The 16,440-nt window shown below is 39.1% G+C and overlaps 3 protein-coding genes across 5 annotated transcripts; 1 reads left to right on the plus strand and 2 right to left on the minus strand.

Moving 5' to 3' along the window:
* Positions 1-386: 386 nt before the first annotated feature.
* On the minus strand, positions 387-4,581 carry LOC135091679 (stress-associated endoplasmic reticulum protein 2-like). The gene is made up of 3 exons (XM_063989522.1): positions 4,377-4,581; positions 2,532-2,604; positions 387-801 (listed from the first exon to the last, which is right to left on the minus strand). The coding sequence occupies exons 1-3, from the start codon at positions 4,458-4,460 to the stop codon at positions 764-766; spliced, it is 195 nt and encodes a 64-aa protein (XP_063845592.1). The 5' UTR covers positions 4,461-4,581; the 3' UTR covers positions 387-763.
* Positions 4,582-5,612: 1,031 nt separating this feature from the next.
* LOC135091677 (COP9 signalosome complex subunit 6-like) lies at positions 5,613-10,603 on the plus strand. Of its 2 annotated transcripts, none has more exons than XM_063989519.1 (8): positions 5,613-5,962; positions 7,096-7,311; positions 7,548-7,760; positions 8,096-8,227; positions 8,634-8,785; positions 9,173-9,335; positions 9,627-9,820; positions 10,052-10,603. In XM_063989519.1, exons 1-8 carry the CDS (start codon positions 5,821-5,823, stop codon positions 10,190-10,192), a joined length of 1,353 nt encoding a protein of 450 aa, XP_063845589.1. In that variant the 5' UTR covers positions 5,613-5,820; the 3' UTR covers positions 10,193-10,603. The 2 variants fall into 2 exon arrangements, with proteins under 2 accessions (XP_063845589.1, XP_063845587.1); XM_063989517.1 differs by having other exon boundaries at positions 5,616-5,962; positions 7,545-7,760.
* An 871-nt stretch (positions 10,604-11,474) lies between these two features.
* Positions 11,475-15,974, minus strand: LOC135091678 (DNA-directed RNA polymerase III subunit RPC9-like). 2 transcript variants are annotated; one of them, XM_063989521.1, is made up of 4 exons: positions 15,739-15,974; positions 13,645-13,777; positions 13,104-13,256; positions 11,475-11,665 (listed from the first exon to the last, which is right to left on the minus strand). In XM_063989521.1, exons 1-4 carry the CDS (start codon positions 15,744-15,746, stop codon positions 11,546-11,548), a joined length of 414 nt encoding a protein of 137 aa, XP_063845591.1. In that variant the 5' UTR covers positions 15,747-15,974; the 3' UTR covers positions 11,475-11,545. The 2 variants fall into 2 exon arrangements, with proteins under 2 accessions (XP_063845591.1, XP_063845590.1); XM_063989520.1 differs by lacking the exon at positions 15,739-15,974 and adding an exon at positions 15,355-15,498.
* Between the last annotated feature and the right edge of the window lie 466 nt (positions 15,975-16,440).

A 16,440-nucleotide genomic window follows, 5' to 3' on the forward strand; every position in this document is an offset into this window, starting at 1 on the left:
CACAAGGGGTTCATCTCAGTGGTGGCAGTGGCAGTGGAGGCAAGGCACAGTCACAATAGGGAGCCAAAAGGAAATGTCACACCTGCTTCCACACACAACACGGATATCACTTTTCTCAACATAGGAGGCTGGCTAACGGCTACAAAGGATTAACATTTTCTCTCAAATCATTAATTCTGTACTACACAAGAAAAATGTCAATCAATATGCCTGGGAACAGTTTCATACACCAGCATGTCAAAGAAGCAGTCTGTCTGTGTCTACATGGCAGGAGGAACATGCACAAGAGCCTCAGTTTGTCTGGAAGCAGAGTAACACCATCCCTTGTGCTCCCTATTTCACCAAGACTCCCAGCTAAACTTAAGGAAGGGATTTCAGAAGACACATTACCCCACATTAATTTATTGGCAATGTGATGAAAAATTACTATAGAGAACACTGAGCTATATCTCCACTCAGCAGTTTTTCCGGGGGTTATATTTTGATATAAATATAGATTCCTTATATACAAATATACACAGTCAAAACAATTCAGTGTAAACAATCCAAAAGATAAACCCAATGAAGTATAGCTAAGGTCCTTAAAGTAATAGATTTAAGCATATGAACCCAAAAGTCTTCTTAATCTTAGATGGAAAAGAATTGGTGAATGTGTGCGTTTAGCCGTGCGTTGAGCGTCCGTGAGAGAGTGGTCAGGGGCAGGTCCAGGGGGAGAGGAAGGGTACGGTAGGTCCAGGTCTGGTGCGCGCCACTTGGCACCTCACTAACCCATTCGGATGGACTGGATGATCTGGAACACGGCTGCAAAGGAAGAAAGCAGAGGTTACCTTCTGATTTCAGTCACATCCCTTTTACCAATCTTTTGCATTGTACGAAACTTGCAAAGGTTTAACATTTATAAATGGAATAGTGAACATCTTGCATAGTTATGAAATGAGCCATCCTGACAAGGGATTTTTGTTTGTGGTCCTTGGCCAGCCCTTTTTTTATACAGGAAAAGAAAAAATAAATTCATAAACTCTGGACAATGAAATGTGGAGATGTAGTGTAAGACAACCTAAGTCAAGGAACAAAATACAAGTTAAGGAGTGACAGAGAAAAAAAAGTAAATTCTGTAATATAGTAAGTTTTAGAAACCCTAACAGGAAGTATAATAAATGAATAGTAAAGATCAGATTAAAGCAAACAGGAAAATGTGAGAAAAGTAAATTGAGTGAAAGCTGAACACCTTGAAGTAGTAATCTAAATAAGCAAAGCAAGGACAAGGAGAGAGAGAGAGAGAGAGAGAGAGAGAGAGAGAGAGAGAGAGAGAGAGAGAGAGAGAGAGAGAGAGAGAGAGAGAGAGAGAGAGAGAGAGAGAGAGAGAGAGAGAGAGAGAGAGAGAGAGTACCGGTTTACTTCTGAGATGTCATAAAAGGTCATAAAAAGAAACTAATATCGAGATAAACATTTGAGTGACGCAGGTGCAGATGTGAAAGGGGCCACCTGTGACAGTGGTAGTGCAGCTAAGTGCGTAGTGGGTGATGGCGACAAACAGAGGTCAATGGGGAATGAGAGGACTGGTGGAGGCAGGTAATGTGAACTTAGGGCACAAAGTGAGTCAAGGTTAAGCAAAGTTCAGTGGGAGTTTGACCTTTTGAGACACACACACACAGACAGACAATGTAAAGAGAAGGTGAGATTTATAAATGGACATATAAAACAAGAAATAGATACATATACACAAAACAGATACACTATTACAAATTTTTAGATAGCAACAAGCAGACACAGACATGTAATAAAAGGAGAGACAGCAAGATGAATGAACAGACAGATAAAGCACAGACAGACAGACACAGAAAGGACACAAATACAAATTCAAATTAATTGCTATATAGACTCAGGAAGTGTTGCATAACCAGACAGACACTACAGAGAGCAATATACACACATGGATAAACAAAATACACAGTTGATACAAAGTTAATCAGGTCAATACAAATGTGATCATGTAGCTTCATATCTGTAAAGGTTTAGGACCACACATACAGGGTCAACAAACATGAGATCTGAGGGAAGTGGACATCTGGCAGGCAACATAGAGCCTCTTATCAGCCAGACGACCTTGACAACACACTACTCCAGCCTGTTTCTATACATTTATCTCTTGTGTACTGATACCACATGATATTTACAGCTGCACACACACTTAAGAATTGTAATGTCCTGTCTTCCTTCCCCCCCCTTTTTTTTTTTTACACAAATGGAAGATTGGCCAAAAGCTACAAATATATGAAAAATAAAGGGCTGGTTTAATTCACACTCAAGTTTTTCATTGTAAAAATTTAATATACTGCTGGATTTTCAACACATCTTTCATTTGCTTTCCTGTACAAAGAGTGAAAGTTTAACCACAAAAAGTCAGAACATAATGATTCTCAGTTACTAAACAAATATTCCAAGATGTAAAAAAAAGTTAGCTTCATGTTGATCTTTCCCTAGTTAAGGCATTTAAATGTAAGGAACACACACACACACACACAGCTTACCTGAACCACACACCACAAAGATGAACAATCCCAGCAGCCACGGACCGACTGGGTAGTTGTCTTCCTCTGATTTCTGAAACAAGACAAGAAAACACCAACAATAACAGCTGAATTATCTTAGCCTCTTTTACACCTGAATCTTCATCTACAATACAACAAACAAAATTTAAAGCCAATTAAAAACCTCACTTACATAACAACAGACATGTCATTAAAAGTTGGTTCAAGAATAAATACTGGACACACAAGGAAGGCAATGGTCATGTAGTCAGCAAATATACATGATCAACTTAGGGAGATAAATTTGAATCCTATTATAAGATAGCTATTCCTGTGCAGCTGAGTGGCTAAAGATTACCCATGTAGTGCCATTAACCCAACATGTGAGTGTACAGAGGAGCAACAGGAGGACGGCACGAACCACTACACAGTTATGCAAAAAAGGGAAAAGTCTCTTGCCCACTCATTCTATGCACTTCTAGTTTTCTTTTACATCACAAAGAGAATGTGGTGGAAGCACAACAGCATGAATACTTTAAATGGATAGCATAAAAATAACTGAGGTTCTAAGCAGCACAGATCAATGAAACACATCACCACTGCTTCATTAAGTTGGTAAACAATAAAATGCAACATTAACCAAACAATCCATTACACAAAACCACCACAAATAACAATAAGGAAGATGCAACAAAATTTCCCTCCACATGAACATTTGAATAGATAAAAACAAGCAAACTCTGGAATCAAGGAACCATGTGGCACAAAACTCTTCTTGAAATGACACTGAAAAGACAAATTAAACTTGGAAACTGCAGTAAAGCCAATTACAAAGAGCACCACACTACTGCACTCAAGTACACCCACACCACACTCCAAGCCAGCCCACCCCAGGCCAGCCAAACCACCTGTCACATGCTGGGCACCAAGGTCACACACTGGCTGCAGGAAGACAAACATAACTCAAATTTCTTCAATTCTACAAATACAATATCGCTCCAACTTTTCCAGAAGATGAGTTACCCTCTAAATAACCACTCTGGGTGTACAATAATGATATAAACTCAGCAACACAAGGTAATATGAGTGGGAGGGCATGCATGGATCAGTAAAGACAATTCTAACTTCATATTTCCTATATCCTACCCATCTGATAGTACTCCAATCCTAACAAAATGTGTGGTAACCTTCAGATTAACCATAGAAGTGAATGATACATGTAAGAATCCAGTGCTTTCCCAGCAAAAGAAGGCAATATGGGCGGGAGGGCATGTATGAATCAGTAAACATCATTCTGACACCAAATTTCTTACAATACATCCATCTGATTATACTTTCATCTAGGCGAAACATGTCATAGCCTTTAGATTAATGATAGAAGTGAATAATGTGCGTCTAAATCCCGTAGTTTCTCCCAAATGTAAGGCAATATGGGCGGAGGGATATGCATGTTTTGATAAACGTACTTTTAACCCCACGTGTCTTACAATATACCCCTCTGATAGTACTCTCACCAAGCCAAAATAGAAGTAAGTCTCTACATTTGCTATGGAAGTGAATAAAAAGAGTCAAAACCCCGTACTTTCTCCCCAAAACAAGGCAATAAGGGTGTAGCATGCACGAGGAAACAGTAAAGGCATTTAAAACCACAAAAATTCGTATATCCAATGATCAAACTCAGCCATAACCCCATCAAGTCATGTACTAGTCTTTAATTACACCCTTGAAACGGCTAATACGCCCTAAATCCCCGTAATCCCGCCGCAAATTGAGGCCATATGGGCAAAGTGTCACATTCGAAAACCGAGCAACACTCCCTCTCCCGTGCACATCACCTGCACTCACCGTGGTCTTGGGCACATTGCCTCTCTGCGTCACGTTCTTGGCCGCCTTGTCGTTGGCGAGCCTCATGCGCTGCTTGGGGGCCATGGTGGTGTGGGGACTCTAAAGGTAAATACTGGAGAGGAAGGTAATAGGACCAGCCGATGAGTGCCAAGAAACAGGACTGTCTCTCAGCTGTCAGGCCGCGCCACGCCTGCTCCCCTTCAACCCTCCGCCTCGTAAACAAGTTCTCATATATAAGAGTGCTCATTATTTACTTATTTCGCTCGTTTTATATTTTCATTCATATCGGAATTGTTATTTATTTTTTTTTCAAATGTTTCTCTTCGTATTTCAGTATTAGTGTAGCTATGTAAAGAAAATCAGAAATAATGTTGAAGTTTTGATATGCAGTATATTATCCATTATAATGCCATCCTACCTAGTGCAATATTATCTAAATAAATCAGGGATAATGTTACCACACCAAAACTCCAAGCTTTTTAGTGTATTTAATATATTAAAATAAACACCTATATGATGACCAATAGCATATTTTTGTATGATATTTATACTTCTAGAACAACATTTTGCGATATGTATTATGTTATTTTGTTATTTACTGGCCACTATTCATAAGGTATATCAGCATTATTATTATAAGGCATCCATAATATAAATGCCAATTGCTAGAAAATGTAATTAAACCGGAAAAGTCACACCATGAATTTGCATCTGAATATTATTGATGTAGGAATAATGAGAAATGTGTGTCAAAAGTAATGATAATTTTTAGACACGTGTAGGCGCCGTGTCATATTCCTCCGCGCCACGTCTGTTTTTAAAGGCATTCGAAATAATCTTCCGGAGTCTCGCAGTCTCGCAGGCTGACGTGGGAACTTTGTACTGCTTCACTCAGTCTCGATCACTTGACTGTGAGGCCTTGAATCTAAAGAAGCTTCAATAATGGTTTGTTTTGGTTAAGTTTTCTATGATTCTTAAAGATAGACTTGTCTAATAAAGAAAATTCTTGGAAAGAGAAAGTTAAAGTGTATAAATAACAGAGAATAATAAAAAAAATATTATAAGCGAAACAAACTACAGTTTATTGCCTTGATAGGGTCTAGGAGGTAAAATCATTAATATAGAGGAAGTGAAAGAAATGTTTGAAATTTAATGATCTTTGGAACGCAAGGGAAAAGTCGAGAGAAAAAAATTGAGTAGGGTTTAATGGTGTATAGCAACTGAAAAAATAATTGATAATAATAAAATGGCGTGCTAAAAGATTACAAGAAATGAAAGAAAAGAACAAAAGCGAAAGGAAAGTCGTAAAAAGAGAAAATGAGTAAAAAATATAAAAACACACATTAGGCAGTATGCAAACACTGAGTGATATTTAGAAATTAAATATAGCATAAGACCGATAAGAATATGAGGAAAATCACATTAAATAACAAGAAAATATGAAATGTCACGCCGTTGTGAAGAGGAAACCAAACTCCCGCACAGAGCTGGACATAAACAGCAGCAGACGAGGGGATTCTGTACAATATCTTGGCTCCTCTCGGCTCTCCTGTACATCCCTCAAGCCCCGAGCCGCCGCTACACACGTAAGAGAGACAATAACTTGGTATCCTGGGTGTATTTAGTCCTGGTTCTGCTTTGCTTGAGGGCATTCCAGCCATGGCAACTTGCCCACTAGTGTCTTATTTTGCTTGACTTGTTACTACCGCCAGACATTATTATGACATGTACTTCGTCTTTTTGTTCCCATACAGAAAAAGAAACTCGCACTACACTGGGCTGATGCAGAATTTTGCAACATATCGTAAAAAAAAAAAAAAAGCCATGAAACAAAAAAATAAATCATGAAATATATATATATATATATATATATATATATATATATATATATATATATATATATATATATATATATATATATATATATATAATTAATTCAAGTACTTTTATCCCAGTAGTGATATAGTAATTGACTACTAGGGATATGTGAAATGTCTTATTAAGCTCAAGTGTCACTACACCATGTTAAGCTTTTTAACCCATAATCTAACTTTCCTCAATCTCAGACAAACGTGAATATAATGTAGCCTATCTTAACTATCCTTAAACAAATGTAACAGACAGCTGACAGGCTTAAAAGATTGGATTAGGTTTAGTTAGGTCATATTAGACTTGTTAGATCAGGTTTGTCTCAGCTTGAAACTATTGATGACTTTCTTCTGGGCTGATACTGGCATTTTTATATATTTACTAATTGTTGTTCATTATAGAAATACATAAATATACTTAGGTTAAATCCTTGCTTTTAGTCACTTTTTTTTTTAAATAAGACTTTTGCAGTTGTGTCTTCTGCCATTCCTTTATTTATTCCTTTGTTTCATATCTTTAATGCAGTCCTTCCACCCTATCCTAGATCATCCTCTTCTTCACATTTCTATTACTTCCATAGCTGAGGCTTCTTCTGCAATGTGCTGCTCTTATACAAAAAGTACTTAGAATAGGCTTTGCTTATGAAGAGAGAAAATAATAAAAGCAAATAAAATAGATAAGTAAATAATGAAACTTGGCACATCTAGATAGGAATACAACAGGAGTTGTTACAAAGACATCCCAAAACATCTGCTACTACGACTGTTGTTGTTAATCTCATGAGGCAGCCACAGAGGGAGCACCCACAGCCCCCAGATGTCACCTGTAACAGTCTGTTCCCCTCCCACAGTTCCACCACACAGCCTTGTGTCTGTGCCCTGCAGCAGGGCCTCCCTCCGTCAACACAACATGTCCAGTATGGAAGTGGATGAGGAGGTGGGAAAAGAGGCAGGTCCTTCCACCTCCTCCACCCTCCCCCAGGCCCCACTGGAGGCCTTTCCTGCAGCACCCACAGACTCCAGCTTAAGTGCAGCCCCCACCTCCCCCCTGCCACCCACTCCTGCAGGTTTGTAGGCTCTGTGGCTTCTTGATGACTGGACTTCCAGACAGCATGATCCTTTATTTCTCTCCTGCCTTGCTATGAAATATATTGTTTTTTTTTTTCCCTATTCATTTAAGAAAATCAAGTTATCAATAATCAGATGGCAGAAAAGCTTTCATTAGACATTAAAGTAAACTTGAAGCATAAGACTGGTATAAAAAATCTTCTTGACCTTTGAACCACTTATGTATACCCAGCAGGTGGCAGCAGCAGTAACACTACTGCGGGTGGCGTGGGGGTTGGCATCAGTGAGGGTGGAGGCGCCAGCAGCAGCACCAGCAGCGGCACAGAGTCGGTGATGGCAGCAGCAGGCACAGTGGGCAGCGTGTCAGTTTCCCTGCATCCGCTGGTCATCCTCAACATCTCGGAGCACTGGACGAGGCAGCGTGCCCAGGAGGGCCGGCCCGTGCAGGGTGAGCTGGACCGCTGCTTTGGTGTGGGCAGGATTGGCCCTTCATGATGGAGGTTTTGGTACAGAGGTTGAAACTCACTTATGGCATCACAATATTCAGTACATGTCTACATTTCAGTACTTCTGATAGAAATTGTATTAAGGTTTTGTAAGTAATGTCTTGCATTAATAATCTACAGATGTCAATTTATTCCAACAGATATAAGAATTTGGTAGCATCATTAAATTTTAACTTCATCTCTATTTCTTATATAGGATTGGTTTTATTTATTTTCATTTTTCATTAAAATCCATAATTTCACCATGGTTTTTGTACAAATAATCTTTCGTCCACAGTTCTGGGAGCCCTGATAGGCAAGCAGACCGGCCGCCATGTGGAGATAATGAATTCCTTTGAGCTGAGCTATGATGAGCTGGACGGACACATCATCATCAATCGAGAATACTACACCCTAAAGGAAGAACAGTGTAGGTGTTGGTTACCAGATCACTCAGCTTGCTGGTGTTGATTATTGCAGGGTTGTCCTTGTCCTGGTGGGAGGAGTTTTACATTTGCACCTGAACTGAACTTGGGTTTTAAATTTCTTGTGCTGCAATGAACAGCATTCACAAAATTTACTTCCTTTTTCACATTATCTTGTTGCTTAATTTGTGCAGTGTGTTAGGCTGCCTGGCATTGAAAGATCCTATTTTCAATATTGAACACATTCAGTTATTTTGTAAAATACTTTCTCTGTTCTTCAGAAATATGGAGAATGAGTGTAGTTTACATTATTTAAGTACTGTCTATCACAGACAGCCTTATAATAGCCAACATTTCAGCAGCTGTTTGTTTTTCCATTGTGTAGCATTCATCTTGGTGTGTTGTTGACAGACAAGCAGGTGTTCAGCGACATGGACTTGCTGGGTTGGTACACCACTGGGGACACTCCTGGTCCTCCTGACCTGCTGGTGCACAAACAAATCTGTGACCTGCTAGAAAGCCCCATCTTCCTCAAGCTGAACCCCATGGCACGCCACACTGATGTGAGTCAACCACACCCACTACCCTTGCCTTTTTGAAGCACACTTCAAAACACCAATAATGTCCTGTAGAACTTATTAAAAGTAGTCAGGGAACTGAAACATTTGGGTAATACAGTCAGTTGTTGGCTTGGTTTTTGAGAGCTGTACTTTGACCTAAAAGTCTGAAACCATAGGCACAATTAAATACTATCAACAACATATTGTCCACTATTAACAAAGCAAAATTCATTGTGTTTTGCAAGACTGATATAAACCTGATGTAGCAGCTCCAGATGTTTGTCACTTTTAACACATCCATTTATGATGTAAAAAAAAAAAATAATAATAATAATGGTAATGATGTGTCCAGCCTTTTGGATCACCCTGTACAATTCAATTCAATTTCAGCTGCCAGTGAGCATCTATGAGAGTGTGCTGGACTTGGTGAACGGGGCCTCCACCATGCTGCTGGTGGAGCTGCAGTACACGCTGGCCACTGAGGAGGCCGAGCGTATTGGGGTGGACCATGTGGCTCGCATGTCTTCCCACGACACTCAGGAAAGCTCCCTTGGTCAGTGGAAGGGGTGAAGGCAGGACAGGACACAAGTCTCATTTCTCACTTACTAAACTTGGTGGCATAACATCATTCCTTTTTATGTATTGAAATTACTGCAGGATTAGATTGGCAGCTTCACACACTTTTTAGCTATGCTTCATTTTGATGGAGCAAGTGTTGTGTATCTGTACTCTTATCAGATCTACCAAAGCTTTACATATGTTGCCTTAGTCATTCATAGACTCAGCAGAGCCCATAGCCCATGGAGGCTTGGATGTAGAGTGATTAACAGCAGTCTCCTCACAGTGGCGGAGAACCTACAGGCCCAGTACAGCGCCATCAAGATGCTGGCCAGCCGGGTGCGCCTCATAGCAGAGTATGTGCGGGCCAGCCAGCGTGGCGAGGTGGAATTCAACCATGAAATTCTGCGGCAAGTCAACGCCCTTGCCCATCGCCTGCCAGTGCTCAACAGTGACAAATTTAGAGGAGAATTTTATAATGTGAGTGGCAAGTTCAAGTGTCAAGTCTGTTGCAGTGAGTTTTAATGTAAACCAGATAAGTAGGTTGCTGCCTGGTCTTTTGTTCGAGTTGGTGAATTTCTTACTGGTCATTTATATGTCAGACATTATCTCAACTGTAAATATGACTGACTTTTCTTAGAAGTTGAGGTGCTGGCTTCTTAGAAATTCAGCACAACCATAATGCACTAATGGTCATCCACTTCGTTGCAGCAATGTAATGACGTGGCGCTCATGTCGTATTTGGGCACCATCACCAAGTGTTGTAACACCATGAACCGCTTCATCAACCGCTTCAACCTGCTGCATGAGAGGTTAGCCATGGGCCGCAGGATGCGCGGCCTCTTCTTCTGAGAGTTACTGGACCCGGATTAATTGGAGTTGTTAAGATTAAGGAAGAAGTGGGAGCGGTGGACAACTTACCTCACCTTGAACCAAAATGATTGACTGATGGCAGGCAGTGTCTTAAATAATAATGTGTTAAAGTATTGCATAGAAGTATTTCTGGCACCTTTTCTGATATTAAACATAGGATACTTAGTATGTCATTTACATTAATCTATATTTATGGAATGCTTCTAAAGGTTATAAAGCTTGCAAATTTCATTATGGAATTAAATTCTTGCTGATTAAAAAAGTAAATATAAAACTTGCTGCATCAAGTGTTTTGATTAATTTTGTGTTCTTTTAATGTATACATTGGTCAGACTGTGCAGCTCAAGTCATAACACCATACTGTTTTGTTCAATAAAAAAATGTAAAGCAGTTGTACATAGTTTTAGAACACCCTATGTAGGTAAGCATCACCAGCACTATGGACCAGTGTATTCCTTGCACCCCAAAAGTAAAAACGGAGCCAATTACCAGCACACCAACCAACCCTCTCAGCACATGACAGTGCTCTCTTGTGTAGCCTGGGCAGGCAAGTTCTTTTCCACCTTGGCTTGTATGACTGACAAGTACTCATCCAAACTGTGATCCATCTAATTTGGGATCAGGCATCAAACCAAACCCTGTAATATACCCTACACCTCATTTCTAATTAAAAAGGAATTCAGATTCATCTCTATTCTTACCCAATCTGGCAAGGAGTCCCAACAATGGTGCTGTTCTGGTGCATGCTATCACGAAACAGCAGGTTGTGAGTGACAGAATATTGTGGCTGATGCTGAAACCACCACACACCCACCCGTCTGTCCTCACCTGTTCATAACAGGGAAGGCACCTTAAAAACAATTAATAGAAAGGATATAAATTAATTGAACTTTCTCCAGTGTTGGAGAAACAGAACTTTCAAACAACAGAGAGGAACATAAATTACTCTTTTTTCCTTCTTCAGTAAGTATTAGCTGTAAAACAAAGGCTAACATGAATCAAAACAAGCAGTTGAAGAAGTAAAGTAAAATCAATAACACAACAAATTATGTGTAAAATTCAAGGAAATAATTAAATAATGACTGAAAAGCTAAGAATATATCACATTAGCTGTTATTCAGCAAATGTTACAGATTACTCTTCAACAAGATCTACATATATATCAATGTAATACTATTCCAGGAAAGTGTAAATCAAGGAGAAAAGTAACAAAACAATGAGAGATGCATTCATACTTACCAGGAACACAGTGAAATACACATTAATACAAAAATTTATTCCATAAAAAACAAAACATAATTTATAAATAAGTGTTAGCAAGGGGGCCGAGGGTTATTGTGGCCCATTGGCCATCTGTGGTGTTGAGGCCGGGTCTGGTAAGTGCAGCTCCACCAGGGAGATGAGCTCCTCCACCTGCTCCTCTGTCAGCCGGTCCTCACTCTCCTCAATGATCTGTCAACACACACAAGTTCCGTGCTATGCCAAACTTTAAAAGCTCAGTAATGTGTACTAGGAAGATAAATTATGCAGAAGCTGTGATATAAAATATAAAAAATAGCACAGCATGACACAACAGACAAAATATTATACTATATACCAGGTTGGTGATCTCACATGGGGTGGCCCAAACAAAAACACCACACAAGCATACTTGTACGAGTACACATCATTCACACTCTTAGCCCTATTGCTGCCTGGTAGAAAGGGAGAGTCTCATGGACACAGATCTATGAAAGTGGGAGAGACTCAAAAAACTGTCCAATCACATGAGGAAAATATAAAAACATTAAATAAAATCAAAATGAAATTGATGATAATGTTGGATAAAAACTAAAATCCAAATTTCTGACTCTCTAGAACTGATCCTCTAAGCCACACCCCACTCGAGGAAGGCAGATGCTGGGCTACAGGAGCAACACAACAACACGCAATCATTGTGGTGAAGCGAGTGTTAGAATGCTTCAATCAGTCTTGTATTATATAGGTTCAATCTTTCAAACCGACACTTGAAGTTTATGTTAGAGTTTTTTTGTTCAAGCAACATCAGTCCACTGCTAGTCCACTCCAATTAGCCTCTTAGACCATCCTGCTGTTGCTTGCTGAGTGAAACCTCAACACAATGAAGGCATTCCATCTGCACCACACTCATCTTTATAATTATTCAGCCACTACACCATCTGTCTCACTTCCAGATTCTAATTTCTGTTATCAGCTTCAAATCACCAGCTACTCATGGTAGTCACAATTCAAGGAAAGAGAGTCCTAAGTGTCAACAGAAGAAAAGAATCCTTACATTTCTCCATACACTATGAATTCTTGTCACTGCATAACCACCCGCACCACCTCCTGCACAAATCACATCTCTAAAATAACATTCCTCCACATATCCAATGAACATAAAAAAAAAAAAAATAATAATATATATATATATATATATGTTACAGTCAATACCTGAATCCAGACAATTTGTAAAGTGACTTATTTTTTCAGGCAATTTGTGAACTGCCTGGTTAGGTTAGGTTAGGTTAGGTTAGGTTAGGTTAGGTTAGGTTAGGTTAGGTTAGGTTAGGTTATAACCTAACCTAACCTAACCTAACCTAACCTAACCTAACCTAACCTAACCTAACCAGGCAGTTCACAAATTGCCTGAAAAAATAAGTCACTTTACAAATTGTCTGGATTCAGGTATTGACTGTAACATATATATATATATATATATATATATATATATATATATATATATATATATATATATATATATATATATATATATATATATATATATATATATATATATATATATATATATATATATATAAAATAAATACATGAAAATACAGGCTACATATTACAGGTCCTCATTTTCACTCATATTAAATCAAATACCCACCAGCTGCATCTCCACTGGTGTCGTTGGCCTCAGGTTGATCAGTTGCAGTTTCTCAGCTTTGGTCAGCTTGAAGTCTTTGGTGGCCTCAAGAAATCTGTGGATAACCTCTGGACTTTGGCCCTTGCATGGCGTCTTCTCCAAGTATTTTAGCGTCTGTTAGAAAGGAACGTCAGTGTTGTGTAACTTTATTTGCTACCATAAATGTATTTGATGTTAACGCACCATTACTTTATGACCTGTCTCAAAGTGGGAATAAAAACAAAGCAAATGATATTCATAGTCCCCTCACTTTGCAGCTTTTAGTATTCTCTTAAAATGAACAGGGAATAAAGACAATACTCTTACAATCTAGACACACTATTTTTTTTTATGTAGTAGGGACATCAGCCATGGGCAACAAAACTCCACTAAAAAAAATAAATAAATAAATAACACAGAGATCAAATCAACTGGAAATAATAATAATTCAAAACATTTATTGTTGCTTTCAGTTAGTAAGGGTAGACACACTGATCCAGTGGTGAAAGGTTTGAACACTCACATCAAAGGCAATGTTGGCCAGGTGGGTCTGGGTCATAGTAATGTTGCGCTTCCCTTTGCTGCTCTGCTGGCACACCTCCTGCAGCAGTGTGAATACCTCGTAGTTACTTAACACTGCTCCTTTGCTGTTCACTCTGAAAGCCACACACACATTGTTATATATATATATATATATTTTTTTTCCCCAAGTTTTATGCCCAGTTTCCCTTGTCTGTCAGGGCTAGGACAGTGCTTCCTTATGAAGGACTTTGTTATCTGAGAGCTGTTATCCCAAATGGATGCTCTTCCTACCCTCGGATTGTGGCCAGGATTCAAACCTGAGTACCTGAGGGTCCCTCGGTCCCCAAAACACGCACAGTCCCACTGTACCATGGCAGCCCCTACACAATGTCATAATTTATTGTGCATGACTTGCTTATTCAACTGATTAAAGGTTATCCACTTATTTACATAGTATATCATGTTTATGTTAAAAACTGGAAAATAAGGTGGACACTACCATATTTAAGTTTTCTCTGTGAAGCTGAAGATTAATTCCCATGTCTTGCTTTTAAGCTTTTGCAACTAATAAGAAAACAAAAGAGAAAGAATATTGCTGCAAATGCATTATATGGAATATATCACTCTTAACATCACCACTCTTTCTCTCATTTAACTATACATCATTAATGAGGTAGTTAGGAGGGTGCAATTACATTGGGCTTGAAGATTATATGTGCCAATTAGAGGACTGTACATGAGTTAAGAGAGTATATGGAACATTTTAAGGGTTGTGCAACAAGTTAGGACACTGCACAAGGGCAATGGGAGACTAAAGGTTAAGTTAGGTTTGTTCATCTTTTGACAGTTTCAATAATGGCAATTAGTGAGTGAAAGGTGGTACAGGTATTAATATATGCTATACAATGCACTTATAATTATAAAGACATACAATAATTAAATACATCATGATAGGAACATCCATCAGAATTTTTACAATAAGTAGTTGCAGTAAATAGAATCTATTCTAACTTTCTTGTCTCCAAGATCACCATTAATGAGTTCAAAGAGTTCTGGGAAGACTAACAGATCAGAAGAATATGTACCCAAGAACTCTACAGCATTCTTTTAGCAATCAGCACTGAGCAAATACTGAACCCTTACCCCATTTCATAGTTTAAAATATCATTATTGTGAGTATTTTCATTGTTGAACATGGTTTAAAAAATTTAGAATCAACTGAAATACCCCAATGTCTCTTGGAAAGTATACACATGTTTGGTTTGCCCAATATAGAAATGCACTCAAATGTCCGGCCATGAGTGGAATGCACGTATCTTAAAGGATACCTCTTCCAGAGATAGTAGTTATTTGGGGGCAGCCATACATTAGTACTGATATTCTAGTTTCTTCATCTAAAAGATTTATTCCCTGGTGCAGTACAGTTATTGAATAACAGACCTTAGCAGAACAGCAGGTTAAGGTAAGTTAGGTTAGAGGATGTATCCTTATGAATTACCAATAACTGTAACAGGAGACAGCATGTTGCATTCAATCATAAAAGATAGTTTTATCTTGAAATGGGAGGGACGCTGCTGCTTGAATGAAAAAAATCAGTACAATGCACATGAATGACCGTGAAAATTAGGTCCATATGCAGGTAAGTACCAGGGCATCATGAACACCCCAAGCCTTGCCTGACCCACAACCATCACACCTTAGCCCTACTGACCTCCCCCACACCGTGGCCATCCCCTAGATTTTGCCACCCACACTGGTGAAACATTTCTTGTGTTTAGCAGACATTCTCTTCATCAAGATGACTGCAGATGATGCAACACACATGCAAGCCACAGAACACTCCACACGCCATAAACAGAGAATTCTCTAAAGATACACATACGTAGAAAAAGAGCACTACTTGTTGAAGAGAGAACATGTACAAGATTACTTAATGAGGAAAAATATTACATCAGGAGGCCGGGGGCGTGTCAGTACCCGGCATTATGTAAACAATGCCCTTTAAACGTGGCACACGACTCTATACCAACCAAGAATCCGCATAACACCCTTGAATATACTACAGATAGGGTGAGAGAAAAGGGGAGATACTCACACTTCCATGGTGGTGGTGGTGACAAGACTCCTGTTGTGGTGACGTCTGCTGGTGAGTGAGCGTTGAACCACGTGGGTTTGTTTTGGCACCACCACACAGCAGACCTCGCCCCCGCTCACTGTGCCCGCGTCTGCCACTCATTGTACAACTTTTTTTTTTTTTTTTTCTACTGCTACTCTACGTCTCTTTATATTAGATTGCAGTTCATCACAAACTGAAGAGCAAGGAAGTCGTCTGATGTTTGTTCTTCCTTAATTAATTTGAGCTTCCCAAGTTCCTACCACAGCAGCATATGGTTCTCTCTCTCTCTCTCTCTAAACAACCTGCCTTTACTTTTTTTTTTCCTCGACTATTTTCAAAAGATTATTGTGAAGTATGCGAGTTCTCATCTATGTCTTCCCATTGATGATTAAAGAATCATCAAACTATCGAGTCACGAAAAGACCAGAACACCATAATACGTATCTACCATACGTAGCAATCATTGAAACGCCAAAACATTTTGAGAATGCGAGATAAGGATGTTCATTACAAGTTTTTCCTATTTCCATATTGTCACCATGGATTCTCGCCGACTAATAAATCTGGTTTCTGTACATACCGGGCTGACACATTCATTGTGAGGCTAAAGATAAAATAGGATTCGTCTACTCGACCCCTGTGCCCCAGTGATCTTTCACTCGATACGCTTCTTGCTCTGAT

The sequence above is a fragment of the Scylla paramamosain genome, chromosome 38, assembly GCF_035594125.1.
Source record: "Scylla paramamosain isolate STU-SP2022 chromosome 38, ASM3559412v1, whole genome shotgun sequence".
Classification (NCBI taxonomy): Eukaryota; Metazoa; Arthropoda; class Malacostraca; order Decapoda; family Portunidae; genus Scylla; species Scylla paramamosain.